Genomic DNA, 20094 nt, shown 5'->3' with positions numbered 1-20094 from the left:
AATTTTATGGTTAACTAGTTTATGGAGAAAATACCTTCATTTGATCAAGTATACTAAAGTGGTATGCAAAGTTAGGAAGAAAGACAACATAATAATGATGCTGCAGGAAATGGAAACAAATACAGACAATATTTAACAAAGACAGAAGAGTTAGCACTTTGTGAGTTTTAAGCAAAATTCATTTCATTTGACATTGTACACAGTATAACAGGTTTAGGTTCAACAACACTTGTAGGTGTTGATATCTCCAAAAGTTGTTAGCTGAAGCTAGTTTAACCTTCTTAAGTAAATACTATGATGATAAACTTTGTGAAATTGGCCTTTAGATAATGTGACCATATGAAGACTTTAATTCTTCTTGTTTACTAGAATAAAAGAAGATTTTTAAAAAATATGTTAAAGTGCTCATAGGGAAAGAAGCCTGCATATAGTTTTTTCCTCTTGTAGCATAGTCATTAATTGGCTTGATATCCTGGCTTTGTAGCTTGTAACCGCAAGCAAATTAAAGGCATAATTTAGGTATTCTATCCTTGTTTAAAATTTTTGGAATATAAACGTCCTTGAAAAGTCAAGAAGTCTTAGCATATTTTTGGAGGTGTGTCAACTTCTTTCAGGCTATTAGGTCAGTATTACACCAAATAACAAGCAAATAGCATTTGAGTTAATATAATCCCAGAGAGTATTAAATAGTATCTTGGTAATTTAGGAGAGATATTCATCCTACCTGAGTATCAACTCAGGTATAAATCCAGTAAAGAATTTTACATAAGTAGGGGCCTATCATTTGATTCTTTTTTATGGAAAAAATCTAATGTGAAGGGAAGAGAATTGTCATGTGAAGGGTTTTAGCAGTCAAAAAGTAAAATGACTCATGCACAAAACTACCTCCCAAAGACTTTTCCCAGATCCCTTGTATCAAAAAATTAAGAGTGTGATGGAAGATAGCACGATCTTGTCAGATTGGACAATCGTCAACAAACAAAAAATGAAATATGACTTTTCATGTGAACTCTACCGAATGTCTACATATTCAACTTTCCCTGTTGGTGTTCCTGTCTCAGAAAGGAGTCTTGCTCGTGCTGGTTTTTATTACACTGGTGTGAATGACAAGGTCAAATGCTTTTGTTGTGGCCTGATGCTGGATAACTGGAAACAAGGAGACAATCCTATTGAAAAGCATAAACAACTATATCCTAGCTGTAGCTTTATTCAGAATCTAGTTTCTGTTACTAGTCTGGAATCCACCTCTAAGAATGTTTCCTCTCCAATGAGAAACAGTTTTACACATTCATTATTACCTACTTCGGAACATAGTAGCTCATTCAGTGGTTCTTATTCCAACCTTTCACCAAACCCTGTTAATTCTAGAGCAGTTGAAGACTTTTCCCCAATGAGGACTAACCCCTACAGTTATGCCATGAGTACTGAAGAAGCGAGATTTCTTACTTACCAGGTGTGGCCATTAACCTTTTTGTCACCATCAGAATTGGCAAGAGCTGGCTTTTATTATATAGGACCTGGAGATAGAGTAGCCTGCTTTGCCTGTGGTGGGACTCTAAGTAACTGGGAACCAAAGGATGATGCTATGTCAGAACACCGGAGACATTTCCCCAACTGTCCATTTTTGGAAAATTCTCTGGAAACGCTGAGGTTTAGCATTTCAAATTTGAGCATGCAGACACATGCAGCTCGACTGAGAACATTTATGTACTGGCCTTCAACTGTACCAGTTCAGCCTGAGCAGCTTGCAAGTGCTGGTTTCTATTATGTGGGTAAGAAAATGTATAGCTATACATTTTATCTAGTTCATTTTGATTTATATATTAGGACACGTACATATTCAGTTTTATTATTGTGTTTTCTTTAGGTCGTAGTGATGATGTCAAATGCTTTTGTTGTGATGGTGGCTTAAGGTGTTGGGAATCTGGAGATGACCCATGGGTTGAACACGCCAAGTGGTTTCCAAGGTAATTGTTTTGAAAGGTATTTCTACACAAATTCTGTGCTTAAAAGAAGTAAGCATGCTTACATGATTAAGTTTACATTTCAATATAACAAAGCTTCTTTATATCATTAGGGAATTAGCCTTTTTAAAACAAATTGTAACATTAATTGTTTTGGTACAAAATGTAGAATGTTGTATGATTTCTTCTTTTGTAAGCCATGTATTCAGGATATAGTTTAACTTATTCTTTTTTTTTTAAATTTTTATTTATTTATTTATTTTATTTTTGGCTGTGTTGGGTCTTCGTTTCTGTGCGAGGGCTTTCTCTATTTGCGGCAAGCGGGGGCCACTCTTTATTGCGGTGCACGGGCCTCTCATTGTCAGGGCCTCTCTTGTTGCGGAGCACAAGTTCCAGACGCGCAGGCTCAGTAGTTGTGGCTCACGGGCTTAGTTGCTCCGCAGCATGTGGGATCTTCCCAGACCAGGGCCCGAACCCGTGTCCCTGCATTGGCAGGCAGATTCTCAACCACTGCGCCACCAGGGAAGCCCCAGTTTAACTTATTCTTGATGACTCACTTACAATTATGGCCATACGTTTCATTTATGTTTTCCATTTTGCTTTAAAGAAGACTTAAGTATTATAAAAATATGTAAAATAGAACAAAAAGGAGATAAGTAAAAAAAGATAAGAAGGAAAAAGGAAAATAAGAAGGGACATGAAATGGATCTAGGAATAGGATAAATACAAAATGCATATAATAAAAGCTGATTGTACAATCAGTATTGTCTGATTATAATTGTAAATTATTTTTTCTCTGAACAATTTTATCTTGTCACGATATATCAGATATCTCCCTTTAGTCACTGTTTCTACCACTATGTCCTATTTTTTACTATAGCCTAGAAAGAATTTAGAGGCAGTGCTGTTGATGGAAATAGAATTAGAAATTAATTCTGTCTTTGTTACTGAGTAGCTATGTGAACTTGAACAAGTCATGTGACACCTTTGAGCCTTTCCTCATCTGTAAAATGAGGGAGTTGAAATAGATAATATGGTCTTTTAAAAAAAATCGTAAAGTGTACCTAACATAAAATTTGCCATTTTAACCATTTTTAAGTATACAGTTCTGTGACATTAAGTACATTCACATTATTCCTCATTCATTACCACCATCTACTTCCAGACTTTTTAAAAATCTTCCCAGACTGAATCTTGTACTCATTTCATTAATTCCTCATCCCTCCCTCCCTGCAGCCCCTAGCAACCACCATTCTGCTTTCTATCTCTGAATTTGACAATTCTAGGTACTTTATATAAAAGTGGAATCACATCATGTAGGTAATGTTTTGACTGGTGAGTGCCTTTCACAATAATGAGGAATCTCTTGAACCTCTTTAATATTCATAATGTATCAAGATAAATTATGACTTTTTTAATTCTCAAAAGTGATACATATTTTGTTTAAAGTATTTTTGTAGGAAAAAAGCATGTTCCATTGTCAGAATCGTATTTTCTTTTTTTCTTTTTGGCCTCACCACACGGCTTGCAGGATCTTAGTTCCCCGACCAGGGTTGGAACCCAGGCCACAGCAGTGAAAGGGCCGAGTCCTAACCACTGGACCACCAGAGAATTCCTGATTGTCAGAATTTTAAATGATTTGATTGTGCTTGGCTCTATGAGAGCATGTACATATAATTTGAAATTTAATACTGTATTAAAAAGACAGAAACAGCTTTCCAATTACAGTGTTCCAGTTGCTACATTTTGCCCTTTATAAAACAAAACCAAACAAAATCTTGGTTTACTTCTGTAATTTGTGTTTTGTTTTAGATGATTAAGTAAGGGAAAAGGCCAGTGTTGCTTTTTGTAAGCAACAAATTTCAATTGTGGATAATCTTTAATCTCAGAAAATGAAAAACCAAAGTGGATAATCATTATCACTGTATTTTAACATTCTTTATTTATTCATTTATTAAATATTTGTATGCCTACTGGATACTGTTTTATTTTATTTTTTCCCTCTTAACATTTTTAGTAATAATCATTCGAAAGAAGAGATAATAGGGTTTACATTTCTATATACAAAAGGAATTTCCTTTTTTCATCAGTATTGGTATTTACATGACAGTATGGAATCAAATAAAAAATCAAGCCAAAGCAAAAGAAAGAAGAACCAAATTAAAGTGAAAGGCAAAAATTGTGGTACCATTGCATATGAGGTTGAAAATGAAACTAATAGGCAGACAAATGCAGATTCTGCAGCAGACCAGGAAGAATACTGGGATTCATTTCAATTGAGCATGATAATTCATGACAGTAACAGCACTGTCTGAAGGCAAGAGTCCTAGGAATAAGTAGTTGGAAGTAATGATGGGAAATCAGACATCATCATGAGGATCTTTTTTTCCCTTCTAATATCTTTTTTTTTTAATTGAAATATGTGACACAATATTATATTAGTTTCAGGTGTACTACATGGTGATTTGATATTTGCATACATTATGAAATTGTTACCATGATAAGCCTAGTAATCATCTGTCCCCGTACAGAGTTATTGCAATATTATGACCATATTCTTTATGCTGTATATTACATCTCCATGGCTTATTTTATTTTATAACTCAGGTTTGTACCTGTTAATCCCTTTCACCTATTTCCCTATATCCCCCTGATAACTATTTTAGATGCTGGGAATATATCAGTGAATAAGACAGACAAAAATCTCTGTCCTCAAAGAATTTATTGGAGAAGGGGGAAATACGGGGCAGCCAATGTTCATTATACTTCCTGCCTGTAGTCATTATGAATATAAGTTAGTCAGTCCCAGAATAAAAATACTTTAGAACTATATTAAGATCATGAACAATGACAAGCTGTATTCTCTGCATAATGAACTTGAGTCTTGAGCATGCTTACATGATCTCTACTAAATCTACCCATTTATCAGTTGAAGGACATTTGGGTTGTTTCCAGTTTGGAGCAATAATGAATAAAGCCACTCTAAACATTAATAAACCTTTGTGAACATATGTTTTTGTTTTGCTTAGGTAGATGTTATACTTAGGAGTGAGATTAGTGGGTTGGATGGCAAGTTTTGTTTACTATTGTAACTTTAGAATAAACTGCCAAATCGTTTTCTGAAGTGGCTGTACCATTTTAAATTCCCACCAGGAATGTATGATACCTCTAAGAGTTCCACATTCTTAATGACACATGGTATTGTCAGTCTTTTTGATTTTAACCATTCTAATAGATGTGTAGTGGTATTTCATTGTGATTTTAATTAGCATTTCCTTAATGATTAATGATGGTGAGCTTCTTATTTGCCATCTATATACAGTTGTCCCTCAGTATCAGTGGGTGATTGGTTCCAGGACACTCCCAGGGATTCCCCTCAAGAAACCAAAATTCATGGATGCTCAAGTCCCTCATATGACATAGTACAGTCAGCCCTCTGTATCTGTGGGTTCTTCATCCTGGAAACTGTATTTTCTTTGATGAAGTGTCTCTTTAAAAATTTTTTTTTTTGATTACTAAGTTCCGAGACTTCTCAATATATTCTGGATACAAGTCTTATATCAGATGTCTTTTGCAGCGTTTCAGTCTGTGGCTTGTCTTTCCTTTTTTTATTAGTGTATTTGATGAGCAGAAGTTTTTAATTTTGATGATGTCAGTTTATCAATTTTATCTTTTATGGATTGTGCTGTTGGTCTCTTAGCTAAGAAATCTTTACCTAACCTAAGGACAAAAAGATTTTCTCCTAGGGTTTCCCTGGTGGTGCAGTGGATAAGAATCTGCCTGACAATGCAGGTGACACAGGTTCAATCCCGGGTCCAGGAAGATCCCACATGCACGAGCAGCTACGCCTGTGCGCCACCACTACTGAGCCTGTGCTCTAGAGCCCATGCGCCGCAACAAGAGAAGCCACCGCAATGAGAAGCTCATGCACCGCAATGAAGAGTAGCCCCTGCTCGCCACAACTAGAGAAAGCCCAAGTGCAGCAACGAAGACCCAACACAGCCAAAAATGAATAAATAAAATAAAAATTAAAAAAAGAAAAGATTTTCTCCTGTGTTTTCTTCTAGAAGTTACATTGACAGGTTTTGTATTTAGGCATATGATTCATTTTTAGTTTGTTTTTGTGTATACTATGGACATAAATCAAGGCTTGTTTTTTGCATATTATATCAAGTTGTCTAGCACCGTTTGTTGAAAAAACAAAAGGTAAGAAACAGAAACAGATGTTATTATGAACTTCCTGGAACACCATTGAGAAATTCTAGTAGTTTGAAAGCAAGTATTTGGGAGACACTATCACATTATGTATAGATGAAAATACCTGATTCTCTATTTTTTAGAGAGAGGGTTTGTGCTTTAAGTATAATGGTAGAGTGGACAATGGAGATAGATTAGTAGATATTTTGTGAAAGATCACATTTTAGGATAGCAAATTACAGTTTCTGAAACTATGTTAAGTCCCCAAAGTAAATTATCTAGAACAGTATTTTTCAAGCCTTAGCTTGTGCTCCTTTGAGGTCCAGACCTTTTTATTGTTGTGATTGTATTAATGCAATCAAACAAAATATCACAATGCATCAGTGCATAGTAAGAATTTGTAATATTGTATGAGAATTTTGTTCCTGTTAGATGTGTATATGTACTAGGTTGTGATGTAAAATGTATGTACTATGGGGTACAATCAAAGAACATTTCTAGAATAATCAGTTTATATTTTTGGTATAAAAGAATTTTAAAAATTTTCCTCTAACGTTTTAGGTGTGAGTTCTTGATACGCATGAAAGGGCAGGAGTTTGTTGATGAGATTCAAGCTAGGTATCCTCATCTTCTTGAACAGGTAAATATGTTTTTATAATTGGCAACATTGAATTCTTCTAAATAATAATTACAAAATATGATTAGAAGTGACAGTTACATCTGTTTTCTCATTAATTATAGTTACATGCTTTGTGTCCATCTTAATGGACATGTTTGTTCAGGGGCTTTTAAAAAAAGACTTTTTTCCTTTTTTTTGAAAAATCACTCAACCTGCCACTGTACAAATTTGTGGTGGTGTTGGAGAAGAGTCTTCAGTGTCTCCTCCATATTTTTGAGAAAAACAAAATAATTTGTTAGCAGTTTGGAATCTCTGAGAGTGATTCAGCTGAAATATGACTTTCTAATTCTAAGTGGAATGAGAAACCATTAATACTTTTTCCTGTTTTCTTAAAACTAGAGAAATACTTGAATTCTAATTTGGAATTGGGTGATGTATAAGGAAATGTTCTATTATGATTAAAGTAAAACATAGCAAATTGAAGTATGTTTTCAAAAGCATGTGTACAGTACTTAAGATAAACTTAATGTTGCTATGTTCAGGTTGTAAAATCAGATTTCTGATTTTACCTATTATTTTTTTCTCCTGTTTTATAGCTATTGTCAACTTCAGATACTCCTGGAGATGAAAATGCTGATCCACCAAGTATGTATGAAAATACTCCAAATATAGAATAGGATTTTTTTGTAAGAATATTAAGAATGAAAGTATGTAAACAAAGGATTTCTGAGGTCATAGAAAAAAGTGCTAGAAAGTTAATAAATATTATGTATCTACTAAGATTCATGACATTTTTAGAGGATTCTTGGAAGTATTCTAGTTTTTGTTCTTAAAGTGCTGACATTCTCACTGGAGAGACAAGACAAGTGCAAAAGAAAAACAACTTCAGGGAATACCAAATGAGAAGAGCAAATAATAAGCACTCCAAAGAGGAAATGTTTGTATAAGCTAGCATGTTTGGAAAGGCCCAGTTCACATGATTTGAAAATTGGGCTAGATATTAAGTATTTGCCAGGTATGTAGTAGTTTAGTGCAAGGATAGGAAATATATCTTCTGGTTATAATTTAATTTTAGCCACATCTGGCATTTAGTGTATACTGTTATTCAGGTCTCCTTTTTCCTTATTAACTTTCTGTCTGGATGATCTAGCCAGTGTTGAAAGTGGGATATTGAAGTCCCCTACTATTATTGTATTGCTATTTCTTCCTTTAGTTATATTAATATTTGCTTTAAATATTTAGATGCTTCAATGTTTGTTGCATATAAATTTATAATTGTTTTATGTACTCTTAATGAGTTGACCCCTTCATCACTACATATAGTGATCTTTGTCTCTTGTCACTGATTTTGACTGAAAGTCTATTTTATTTTATGTAAGTATAACCGCTCCTCATTACTTTTGATTACCATTTGCATAGAACACCTTTTATATCTTTTCATTTTCAACCTTTCTGTCTCCTTAAAGCTAAAGTGATTCTTTTATAGGCAGCATACTGTTGGATCTTATGGGTTTTTTAAAATCCATTCAGCCATTCTTTGTCTTTTCATTGGAGAATTTAGTCCATTTACATTTAAAATAATTATTGGTATTGTAATTATTGATATATAAGGAGTTTTTATTATGATTTTATTAATTGTTTTCTGACTGTTTTTTAGTTTGTTCATTTCTTCCTCTTTTTCTCTCTTCCTTTCTGATTTATTTTCTGTAGTAGTGTGCTTTAATTTCTCTATTGTATTTTCTGTATGTACTATAGGTTTTTTCTTTGTGTTTACCATGAAGCTTATGTAAAATATCTTAGATACAGTAGTCTATTTTAAGCTGATAACAACTTACCTTCAATCATTTACAAAAACTCTACAGTTTTACTTCTCCTCACCCCATGTTTTACACTATTGATGTCATACTTTTTATCTTTTTATATTCTGCATCCAGTAACAAGTTATTATAGTTATAGTTAATAATATTAATGTTTTGTATTTTTTATTTTTATGTTTTTTTCTATAAATATTTCTTTTAACTTTTATTGGAGTATAGTTGTTTTACAATGTTGTGTTAGTTTCAGGTGTACAGCATAGTGATTCAGTTATACATATACATATATTCATTCTTTTTCAGATTCTTTTCCCATATAGGTTATTGTAGAATACTGAGTAGAGTTTCTTCTCTAAGTCCTTGTTGGTTATCTATTTTTTTTTTTTTTTTGCTGTATGCGGGCCTCTCACTGTTGTGGCCTCTCCCGTTGCGGAGCACAGGCTCCGGACGCGCAGGCTCAGCGGCCATGGCTCATGGGGCCAGCCACTCCGCGGCATGTGGGATCTTCCCAGACTGGGGCACGAACCCACGTCCCCTGCATCGGCAGGCGGACTCTCAACCACTGCGCCACCAGGGAAGCCTTGGTTATCTATTTTATATATAGTTATGTGTGTATGTTAATCCCAAGCTCCTAATTTATCCCTCCCCTCCCCCCCACATTTCCCCTTTGGTAACCATAAGTTTGTTTCTGAAATCTGTGAGTCTGTTCCGTTTTGTAAATAGGTTCATTAACTCATTTTTTAAAAAATAAGTTTCCATATATGAGTGATACCATATGATATTTGTCTTTCTCTGACTTCTCTTAGTATGATAATCTCTAGGTCTATTCATGTTGCTGCAAATGGCATTATTTCATTCTTTTTTATGGCTAATATTTCATTGTATATATGTACCACATCTTCTCTATCCATTCCTCTATCAGTGGACGTTTGGGTTGCTTCCGTGTCTTGGCTATTGTAAACAGTGCTGCAGTGAACATTGGGTGCATGTTTCTTTTCAAATTATGCTTTTCTCCAGATATATGCCCAGGAGTGGGATTGCTGGGTCATATGGTAGTACTGTTTTTTAGTTTTTTAAGGAACCTCCATACTGTTCTCCATAGTGGTTATACCAGTGTACATTCCCACCAACAGCGTAGAAGGGTTCCCTCTTCTCTACACCCTCTCCAGCATTTATTGTTTGTAGACTTTGATAATGGCCATTCTGACTGGTGTGAGGTGATACCTCACTGTAGTTTTGATTTACATTTCTTTGGTAATTAGTGATGATGAGCATCTTTTTATGTGCTTTTTGGCCATCTGTATGTCTTATTTGGAGAAATGTCTATTTAGATCTGCACATTTTTTTTTTTTCTTTTTTTGCGGTACGCGGGCCTCTCACTGTTGTGGCCTCTCCTGTTGCGGAGCACAGGCTCCGGACGTGCAGGCCCAGTGGCCATGGCTCATGGGCCCAGCTGCTCCGCAGCATGTGGGATCCTCCCGGACCAGGGCACGAACCCGTGTCCCCTGCATTGGTAGGCGGACTCTCAACCACTGCACCACCAGGGAAGTCCTTCTGCACATTTTTTGATTGAGTTGGTTTTTTTGTTTTTTTGTTTTGTTTTTTTTGTTTTTTTGCAGTACGCTGGCCTCTCACTGTTGTGGCCTCTCCCGTTGCGGAGCACAGGCTCCGGACGTGCAGGCCCAGCGGCCATGGCTCACGGGCCCAGCCGCTCCACGGCATGTGGGATCTTCCCGGACTGGGGTACGAACCTGTGTCCCCTGCATCGGCAGGCAGACTGTCAACCACTGTGCCACCAGGGAAGCCCCGAGTTGTTTGTTTTTTTGACATAAAGCTGTATGTGCTGTTTGTATATTTTGGGAATTAAGCTCTTGTTGGTCACATCATTTGCAAATATTTTCTCCCATTCTGTGGGTTGTATTTTCATTTTGTTTATGGTTTCTTTTGCTGTGCAAAATATATTGTTGTTTTTTAACTTATGCTAGAGATACAGTATAGGGTGTTATGAATTTGACTACATATTTACCTTTACCAGTAAGTTTTATTTCATGTTGTTACTTAGCGTCTCTTCATTTTAACTTGAAGAAATCACTTTAGTATTTCTTGTAAGGCAGGTTTAGTGTTGATGAACTCCCTCAACTTTTGTTTGTCTGGAATGTTTTTATCTCTCCTTCATTTCTGAAGGACAGTTTTGCCAGTGTTCTTGGTTGGCTTTTTTTTTTTTTTTCTTTTAGCACTTTGATATATTAAGTCATTCTCTTCTGGCCTTCAAGGTTTCTGCAGAGAAATGTGCTGATAGCCTTAGGGGGTTCCTTTGTATGTGAGGAGTCATTTTTTTCTTGCTGCTTTCAAAATGGTTTCTCTGTCTTTTCGCTTTTAATATTTTGACTACAATGTGTCTTGGAGTAATCTTTGGGCTGATCTTACTTGAGGTTCTTTGAACTTACTGTTTGTGGATATCCATATCTCTCCCAAGATTTGGGAGCCGAAGTTTTCAGCTATGATTTCTTTAAGTTTTCTTCCCTTTTTTCTGTCTTCTGGGATTCCCATGATTTGACTGTTCATTCATTTGGTTGTGTCCTATAATTCATGTAGGCTTCCTTCACTCTTTAGTTCTCTTTTCTTTTTGTTCCTATAACTGACTAATTTCAAATGATCTCCATTTGAGTTCTCTGATTCTTTCTTCTGCATGAGCAAGTCTATTGTTGAAGTTCTCTATTGATGTTTTTCAGTTCTGTCCTTGTATTCTTCAGCTCCAGGTTTTCTGTTTGATTCTTTTTTGTGGTTTCTGTTTCTTTATTAAACTTCTGATTTTGTTCATGCATTGTTATCTTCATTTCATTTAGTTGTTTATCTTTGTTCTCTAGAATTCCGTTGAGTTTTTTTTAAGGTGACTCTATTGAGTTCATTGTCAGGCAAATCATAGATCTTCACTTCTTTGGGGTCAGTTCTGGATCTTCATTGGTTTCTTGTGATGGTGTCATATGTGCCTGATATCTATGATATTTGTATGTAGCCTTGCCTTGGTGTCTGTGCATTTGAGGGAGCAAACGCTGCTTGCAGTCTTTATTGACTGGTTTTGGCAGGTAAAGACCTTCTCCTTTCAGTCTTGATGGATACGGAGCTGTTTTTGGGTTTGTAGCTGGGACCATGGTCAGGAATTCAGGTGCCTGGTACAGGCCAGTCTTCTCAAAATGGCTCTCCTTGGTCTTGGAATACACTGGGGTTTCATAATCTTATACCTAAATCCCAAAGCCTCCCACAAAGGCACTTTTGTCCTTGGATGGATTCCAAAATGTTGTTGAGTGGGGATACAAGTTGGGGGCATCTTAACTGGCAATCTTGCTGTCATTAGTTTCCTGCATCCTTCTTAAGGTATGTTCCTCACTTGGCTTCCTGGACACCACATTCTTGGTTTTCCCCTGTTTCCCTGGTTGATCATGAACAATTGCCTTTGGTGGTTACTCCTTTTTCAAACCTCTAAATGATGGAGTACCTCTCCACATTCAACCCAAATGTATTTCTCCATTTCCTGAGCTGCAGACTGGCATGTTCAACTACCTGTTTAAATCTCTACTTGGTTATACTGGGTGTCTCAGACTTAATATAACCAAAGCAAACATTTTCTCCCCGTCCTTCATCCCTCATATTTGCTCTTTCTCTGGTCTTCCCAATTCAGTTAATGGCACTCACTTCCTAAGGTCAAAAGTTGACTTAAGTTAGACATCATCCCTGATTCCTCCTTTTACTTTGTATATTTAATCTGTTAGAAGTCCTTCCACCTCTGCCTTTATAATATGTCCTAAATCTTACCGCTTCTCTCCATCTCCACCACCATTAGCCTGATTCAAGCTGCCATGAGTGCCATAAAGTCATTTGATGACTTTTTGGTCATAAAATCCTAACAGGTCTCCCTGATTCCATTTTACCTCATTAAAATTTATCACAGAGCTGCCAGAATCATCTTTTGAAAAAACAAATCAGGTTTTATAAGTACCCTACTTAAAACCCTCCTAGAATACTGTAGCAAACTTAGAATAAAATATAAACTCCTCAAAAGGCTCTACATGATCTAGGCATCACCCTCGTCTCTGACTTTGCATCACCTTTCTGTTTCTTGAATATATCAAGCTTTTCTCTTGACTTGAGGCTTTTATACTTGCTGTTCTCTTTGCCTGAAAGACTTCTTTCAGATATTTCCGTAGCTCACTCCTTATCTTTCAGGTGTTTGTTCTGGCGTGTTCTCTCTTCAGACAAGGTTTCCACATATGTTTGAGCAAGGGAGCACATGCACATTGTATATTTATTTTTATTATAAAACAGTTTTCCAGCAGATGGCAGTAAAGTGTCTTGAAGAATGATGTCATTTTGTAATTTTCACAAAAGTGCCATATTGGCTAGCATTGACCCTGTTCTCAGAAAAATGCTTCTCTGATCACCCTTTCCTAATTGTCCTTCTGCTTCCTAGTTTGTTTTAATCACCTTATACTGCTTTATTTTTTTCAGAACATCTGTCAGTATCTGAAATCATATTACTTCTTTTTTTTTTTTTTTTTTTTTTTTGCCATACGCGGGCCTCTCAGTGTTGTGGCCTCTCCCGTTGCGGGGCACAGGCTCCGGATGTGCAGGCTCAGCGGCCATGGCTCACGGGCCCAGCCACTCCGCGGCATGTGGGATCTTCCCAGACCGGGGCACGAACCCGTGTCCCCTGCATCAGCAGGCGTACTCTCAACCACTGTACCACCAGGGAAGCCCCCATATTACTTCTTTAATCACATTTTTTACCCATTTTTAGACGTATTTTGTGTGAATTAGTCTTCCACTTTACTGTCCTTCCCATCTTTGTTTATTTTATTCTGTTTCATCTATCCACCTCTCTAGGTCTTGTCCATCCTTTAAGTTCAAACTCTAATGCCATCTTTTCCATGAAGTTTTTGATTTCCCCCACTTTTCTAGCTGAATTGATAAAATTTTTCACATCTAAATTTGTGTAGCATCTCAGTTTCCAAAATTGACTGTACATCAGAATCATTTGAGGAATATTTAGAATATTCCTATGCCCCATCCCTAAGAGTCTCTATTAAGTAGGTCTAGGATGTGGGAAGTGGTATTTTTAAAAAGTACAGCCTATTACTACACTCTCATTTGATGCTTATCAGGTTCAAACATTTGTTGGAGTTATAGGTAATTGGTGTATATAGCTCATCTCCCTTACCAGGATATAATCCGTGCCAGAGTAAAGACTGTATCATAGTCATTATTCTCTGTATTTTTATATTTATGGAATTTATACAAATACATCTCTTTTAAACTAGTTGTTCATTTTGGACCTGGAGAAAGTTCTTCAGATGATGCAGTCATGATGAATACACCTGTGGTTAAAGCTGCCTTGGAAATGGGCTTTAGTAGAAGCCTGGTAAAGCAGACAATTCAGAGTAAAATCCTAACAACTGGAGAGAATTACAGAACAGTTAATGATATTGTGTCGGCACTTCTTAATGCTGAAGATGAAAAAAGAGAAGAAGAGAAGGAAAGACAAACTGAAGAAACAGCATCAGGTATTTGGGAATGTTAGTCACCTGCATTACTTCCATTGAGGGCTCATAGGACTGTCTCACATGTTGCAGTACAGTGAGCATCCCCCTCTGTCCACTAACTGCTGGTGACAGCCACCAATCATTTCCAGCCTCACATCCCCTTCTCCACTGTGGGCAGTGTATCACCCTAGTCGAGAAGCACTGACTACGGTTTTTTTTTTGAATGTTTATTTTCCAAGAAGATTGCTGATTTATGCTAATCAGAGGATTTTAGCATAATTCCTTTCTTGAGTTACAGTGCATTTCTTCCTCATACATTAACAATTTTTTTTTTTTTTTTCCTGTACGCGGGCCTCTCACTGCTGTGGCCTCTCCCGTTGCGGAGCACAGGCTCCGGACGCACAGGCTCCGCGGCCGTGGCTCGCGGGTCCAGCCGCTCCGCGGCATGTGGGATCTTCCGGGATCGGGGCACGAACCCGTGTCCCCTGCACCGGCAGGCGGACTCTCAACCGCTGCGCCACCAGGGAAGCCCTACATTAACAAATTTAAACTATTTTGAAAAAGCAAGATTTTATAGTTGGGTGCCTGTCTTGTTTCTACTTTTTTTTTTTTTTTTTAAGTTCCTTCAAATCATATTCTTAACATGGTATTTTACTGTCTAATCCTTGCTTAGTGATCCTTACACAAAAAATAGAACCCATGATGAAATCCTAGGCTTTCCTGAGAAGCACCTGCCCAGTCCAAAGATAGTAGAGAACTGATTTTGGTGTTCATCCAGATTATGTTAAGCCTCAGACTCCCAAAACAGGTCTTTTGAGTAATCATTCCTTTAATAAATGTTAATTGAGGATGAGCACCTGTGCCAGATACTGTGCTATTCATGGTGCTTACTTTCAAGGAGCTTGTAGACTAGCTGTGGAAACTAGCATGCAGAAGATAGGGTTAAAGGGCCAGCAGAGGTGAAGGTTGCATATATAGTGTAAATTGGGGCATTTGGGTTGGAAGACACTTCCTCGGTTTAAGCTTTTAAGTAATGTTAGGAATAGTTTGAGAACCTCATTGTTTGGCCATGTTACACAGTGTTTGAAGTCTGATTTCTCATTGAGACAGGTTTGTACTTAAACCCTGGCTCTGTCGGTTACCAGGTTGGCAATTAATTTAACCAGACCTTAGTTTTTCTCATCTGTAAAATGGGGATGATAACAGTACCAATTGCATGGGGCAGCTATACGAATTAAATGAGATGTTACAAGTAAAACAGTTTAGCACAGTGCCTAGAACATCAAAAAAAATTTTTAAGTAGATTTATTTGGGAAATGGGAAGGGCTTCGTGAAAGAAAGGGCCTGAGGAAAGTGAAAAGATTTAAAGATTGTTAACCAGTAATAAAACACAGGTTAAATGAAATCACTCTAATAAAACTGGTCACCATAGTTTTGTGACTTTCTTGTTCTTTGTAAGGTTCAACGAATAGCCTTAAATTATGGATTTTTTGTTGTTTGTTTTGTTTTTGGCCGAGTGGCATGTGGGATCTTAGTTTCCTGACCAGGGATCGAACCACGCTCCCTGCAGTGGAAGTGAAGAACCTTAACCACTGGACTGCCAGCAAAGTCCCTTGAATTACAGATTTGAAATTGTTTCTTAATAAGCAAACAAGTCAGAAAAGGAATAGGGAGGAAGAATTTAGGATGCTAATAAGAGAAGATCATTGAGACACCTGACTACATCTAGACTAGAATGGGAAGTAAGCAAAGCCAGGAGACAACTCTTGTGTTAGTAGTTGGGAATGACATGGAGATTGAAGAACAAATGTTAGTAGTGAGGTGAATTATTAAGGTAGAAGGATCTAAGTTGTGGTCAGAGAAGGGAATTCCATAATTTTGAGATGAATAGAGCGTTTGACTTCTAGAAAGAAGTAAAAGGGGAAGGAAATAGTCTTTTTTTTTTCTCGCAACTTTACAATAGACTTCTTTTTTGTTTCTCATTAAACTTGTAAATATAGAAATGTACTTTTTTTTTTAAAGTTGAAAGCAGGCAATTAAATGTTATGGTGATTGTGGGCATCAGAAGAGGAACTTTTTGAAAAATACTGTAGGAATTTATGCCCATATTCCATAAATGTAGGAAATTTAACAATGGATTTTTGTGCTTTTTAAAAAAGATTAGGCTTGATTCGTACGCAGTCTTTTTTAATTGCTATAAACCTAGACCTTTATAAGACAATATTGGTAGCTAATTATGTGCCAGATATTGTGATAAATACTTCACATGTATCTCATTTAATCCTTACAACTCTTTGAGAAAGGTACTATTATTATCTACATTTTACAGATGAGGAAACTGAGGTGTATGGAGGTTAGGGCACATAGCTAGTAAGTGGCTAAGCCAGTGTGGGGCTCTAGGTCTGTCCTAACTCTACAGCTCAAACTCTTCAACACTGCTTACTGCATCTTAAACATGGAGTTGAAGACACTAATCTAGGAGACCTGATTCTATAACTGATTCTTCCTGTGACCTTGGATAGGTCACAGTTAATGATATTGTGAGTCTTTCTCTCCCTATCTGAAAATGAGAAGCAGTCATACCTGCCTTGTTTAATTGATAGGATCTTTTTATCAAAGGAGACAATTCATATGAAAATGCTTATAAAAGTAAAGTGATATAACGCAAAGAGAAGTCAGTATTAATTCCATGTGGGCAAAGTACAGAGGTGGCAAATTTATACTGCCCTCTAAAATTCTCTGCTTACTTTCAGCAGGATAAAGCAGGGTTCTAAGACAGGTAAATATATAGACTTTAATAAGTTACAAAAAACAGAGACCATGTGTGTACTTGTATAATATGCCTTAGCTACATCTTCTGAAAGTTTTCCAAGTGACAGACATTAAACTGCAGAGGAGTAATTTTGTCCTTCTTTTTCCAGCTCCTATTTATTTAGTGTCTGAATTGTTCATAGGTTGGTTGTTAGTATATGAGTGTAGTTGGAGTAGTTTATAATCTAATGGATTTCTTTCTTTCTTTTTTTTAACATGAAGATGATTTGTCCTTGATTCGGAGGAATAGAATGGCTCTCTTTCAACAGTTGACGTGTGTGCTTCCTATCCTGGATAATCTTTTAGAGGCCAATGTAATTAATAAACAGGAACATGATATTATTAAACAAAAAACACAGATACCTTTGCAAGCAAGAGAACTGATTGACACCGTTTTAGTTAAAGGAAATGGTGCTGCCAACATCTTCAAGAACTGTCTTAAAGAAATTGACTCTACATTATATAAGAACTTATTTGGTGAGTTTGTTGGTAAAGTTATTTTAGAAATTCTTGGGATTATGTTCATCCTTGTGTTTGACAAACCAAACGAATCCAGTTAGCAAACTGTATACATTTAACTTGTTCTAAAAAAGTGAAGTCTTTTATTACCCAAGTAGCATGACTAAATAATTTCTGATGATATATAGCTAGAATCTGTGTTGTTCAGGATATAGTAGGTGAAAAATAATAGGTAGTAGACGAAGCAGTCTTGTATTTGGTAGAGTGATGCCTTGAAAAAAAATTTTTTTTAATTGAGGTGTAGTTGATTTACAATATTATATAAATTCCAGGTGTACAGCACAGTGATTCAAAATTTTTGTAGATTATACTCTCTTTATAGTCATTATAAAATATTGGCTATATTCCTTGTGCGGTACCATAAATCCTTGTAGCTTGTTTATTTTATACATAGTAGTTTGTACCCCTTAGTCCCCCTATCCTTATCTTCCCCTCAACTTCCCTCTCCCCACTGGTAACCACTAGTTTGTTCTTTATATCTTTGTCTTTATCTTTTTGTTATATTCACTAGTTTTATTTTTTAGATTCCACATACAAGTGATAAAATAGAATATATGTCTTTCTCTGACTTATTTCAGTTAAGCACAATACACTCCAGGTCCATCCATGTTGTTGCAAATGACAAAATTTCATTTCTTTATGAAAAAAAAAATTTTTTTAATGAGTTATTAGAGTGATGTTTTTTGTTATGTTTTTCTTTCCTCAGTGGAAAAGAATATGAAGTATATTCCAACAGAAGATGTTTCAGGTAAACAAAATTAAGACTTAGGACCAACATGAAATATTACCCTTTCATTTTTTTTAATGGAAGTTTCTGTTGTTACTAGGTCTGTCACTGGAAGAACAATTGAGAAGGTTGCAAGAAGAAAGAACTTGTAAAGTGTGTATGGACAAAGAAGTTTCTATTGTATTCATTCCTTGTGGTCATCTGGTAGTATGCCAGGAATGTGCCCCTTCTCTAAGAAAATGCCCTATTTGCAGGGGTATAATTAAGGGTACTGTTCGTACATTTCTCTCATAAAAGAAAAATAGGCTATATGTTGCCTATATATAAAAGTCTTTAAAATATTGTTTGAACATTTGAATCTATCTGAAATAAAAAAGGAATTATTCGTTCTTTAATTAGTAACATTGTTGTTCTACTCTGCTTTCTTTGGTACTAGTAATCTTGTTTCCAAAAGAATATCATATATAATATTTAATCTTAACCTCTGTTTATATGAAAGGTAAGATTTATGTTTGAGCTGTATTAGTGTACATGTATGAACACAGGAGGAGTTAAAGGAGCAATCTTAATGCTATTATATATCATTTTAGGAGTGACTAGGTTTGGTATTCTTTCTGAAAGCTTTGAGTACTACTTTAGAGTGTAGTTGAAAGAAATGGAAACCAGGAGCTCTGGAGTTTATCACAATTATATTGCCAAATTCTCATTCGTGTTTTTTCAGTTGTGTTGTAAAACAAGGATTTTTCTCTTACAGGTAAAAAAGCTTTTCCCTAATTTGTGAGAAACGTCTTAATAAAGGCCTTTAAAAAGACTACATCATCAATTTTTTTCCTCTGATTTAAAAAGTAATTTCTGTAAGCCTTCACAGGGTTATATAAGGATCAGATAATGTACATAAGCATAGTATCTGTCACACTGTAAGCACTTCAGATGCTAGTTATTAAGTTAAAAAATTGAGGGCTTCCCTGGTGGCGCAGTGGTTGAGAGTCTGCCTGGCGATGCAGGGGACACGGGTTCGTGCCCTGGTCCGGGAAGATCCCACATGCCACGGAGCAGCTGGGCCCGTGAGCCATGGCTGCTGAGCCTGCGCGTCTGGACCCTGTGCTCCGCAATGGGAGAGGCCACAACAGTGAGAGGCCTGCGTACCACAAAAAAAAAAAATTGAATTCATGAAACAAATTATCAAGAAGTGTTTTTTTAATAGTAATGGGATTTATGAGAATTTCCTTTAGATGGTACTATCTGTCTAGTTGCTTTGTATATTATAGATATTACTTGAATTAAAAATTCATATCAAAAATTATTAACAGAATTATGTAAATCTTCATTGGAATTTAAAAAAATAGTTTAATCATTTTGTTGTTGAATAGGTGTTGGTGGGATGAGGAGGTGGAATACAGGCAATGGTAAGTATCTTTTTTGAGTCCAGTCATATTTGACCTTTCCCAGGTCTGGGTCTATGGCAGACTTCTGAGGCCAGGTGGAAAGGAGGTCTAATATTAAAAACTCTTCTTATCCCAAAACTCCTTTAGATCCCTTTAAATAGAGAATATAGTAGGAAGAAGGAAAATTTATCCCTTTTTTTTTTTTTGCCACAGAGCATAGGTGCTCTTTAATGCTGGTTAAATGAAAATAGGCAGGAGTTCTATAGAAAACAGTATCCACAAGGCCCTGGCATGCATCCCAAGGGCCATGGGGGTGGGTCCTGTGCCACCCTGGCTGCAGCATGGCCCCTTTCTTCTGTGACTTGTGGGACGCTCACCACTTTTGGCCTGGGCCTGGGTCCCCAGAAAACCTGAGTCCTGTGCTGGGCAGAGAGCTGCCCTGCAGGCTCCACGAAACTTGCATGGGCCCAGGCCTGGCCCTATAAGAAACCTGAGGCTCTGTGTCTGTCACGGAGCTGCAG

At 36.5% G+C, this 20094-nt stretch overlaps 1 protein-coding gene across 1 annotated transcript; it reads left to right on the top strand.

Annotated features, from left to right (window-relative positions):
• Window positions 1-871: 871 nt before the first annotated feature.
• On the top strand, window positions 872-18997 carry BIRC2 (baculoviral IAP repeat containing 2; the record flags this gene model as incomplete). Its single annotated transcript, XM_079707470.1, has 8 exons — window positions 872-1772; window positions 1868-1967; window positions 6723-6801; window positions 7377-7425; window positions 13910-14152; window positions 17165-17419; window positions 18168-18209; window positions 18289-18997. 8 exons carry the CDS (start codon window positions 872-874, stop codon window positions 18480-18482), a joined length of 1863 nt encoding a protein of 620 aa, XP_079563596.1. The 3' UTR covers window positions 18483-18997.
• Between the last annotated feature and the right edge of the window lie 1097 nt (window positions 18998-20094).

This window comes from Hyperoodon ampullatus (genome assembly GCF_949752795.1).
Source record: "Hyperoodon ampullatus genome assembly, chromosome: 7".
NCBI classification, from domain to species: Eukaryota; Metazoa; Chordata; class Mammalia; order Artiodactyla; family Ziphiidae; genus Hyperoodon; species Hyperoodon ampullatus.
Note: the sequence above shows the minus strand (reverse complement) of the source record. Positions and strands in the feature narration are given on the sequence as shown.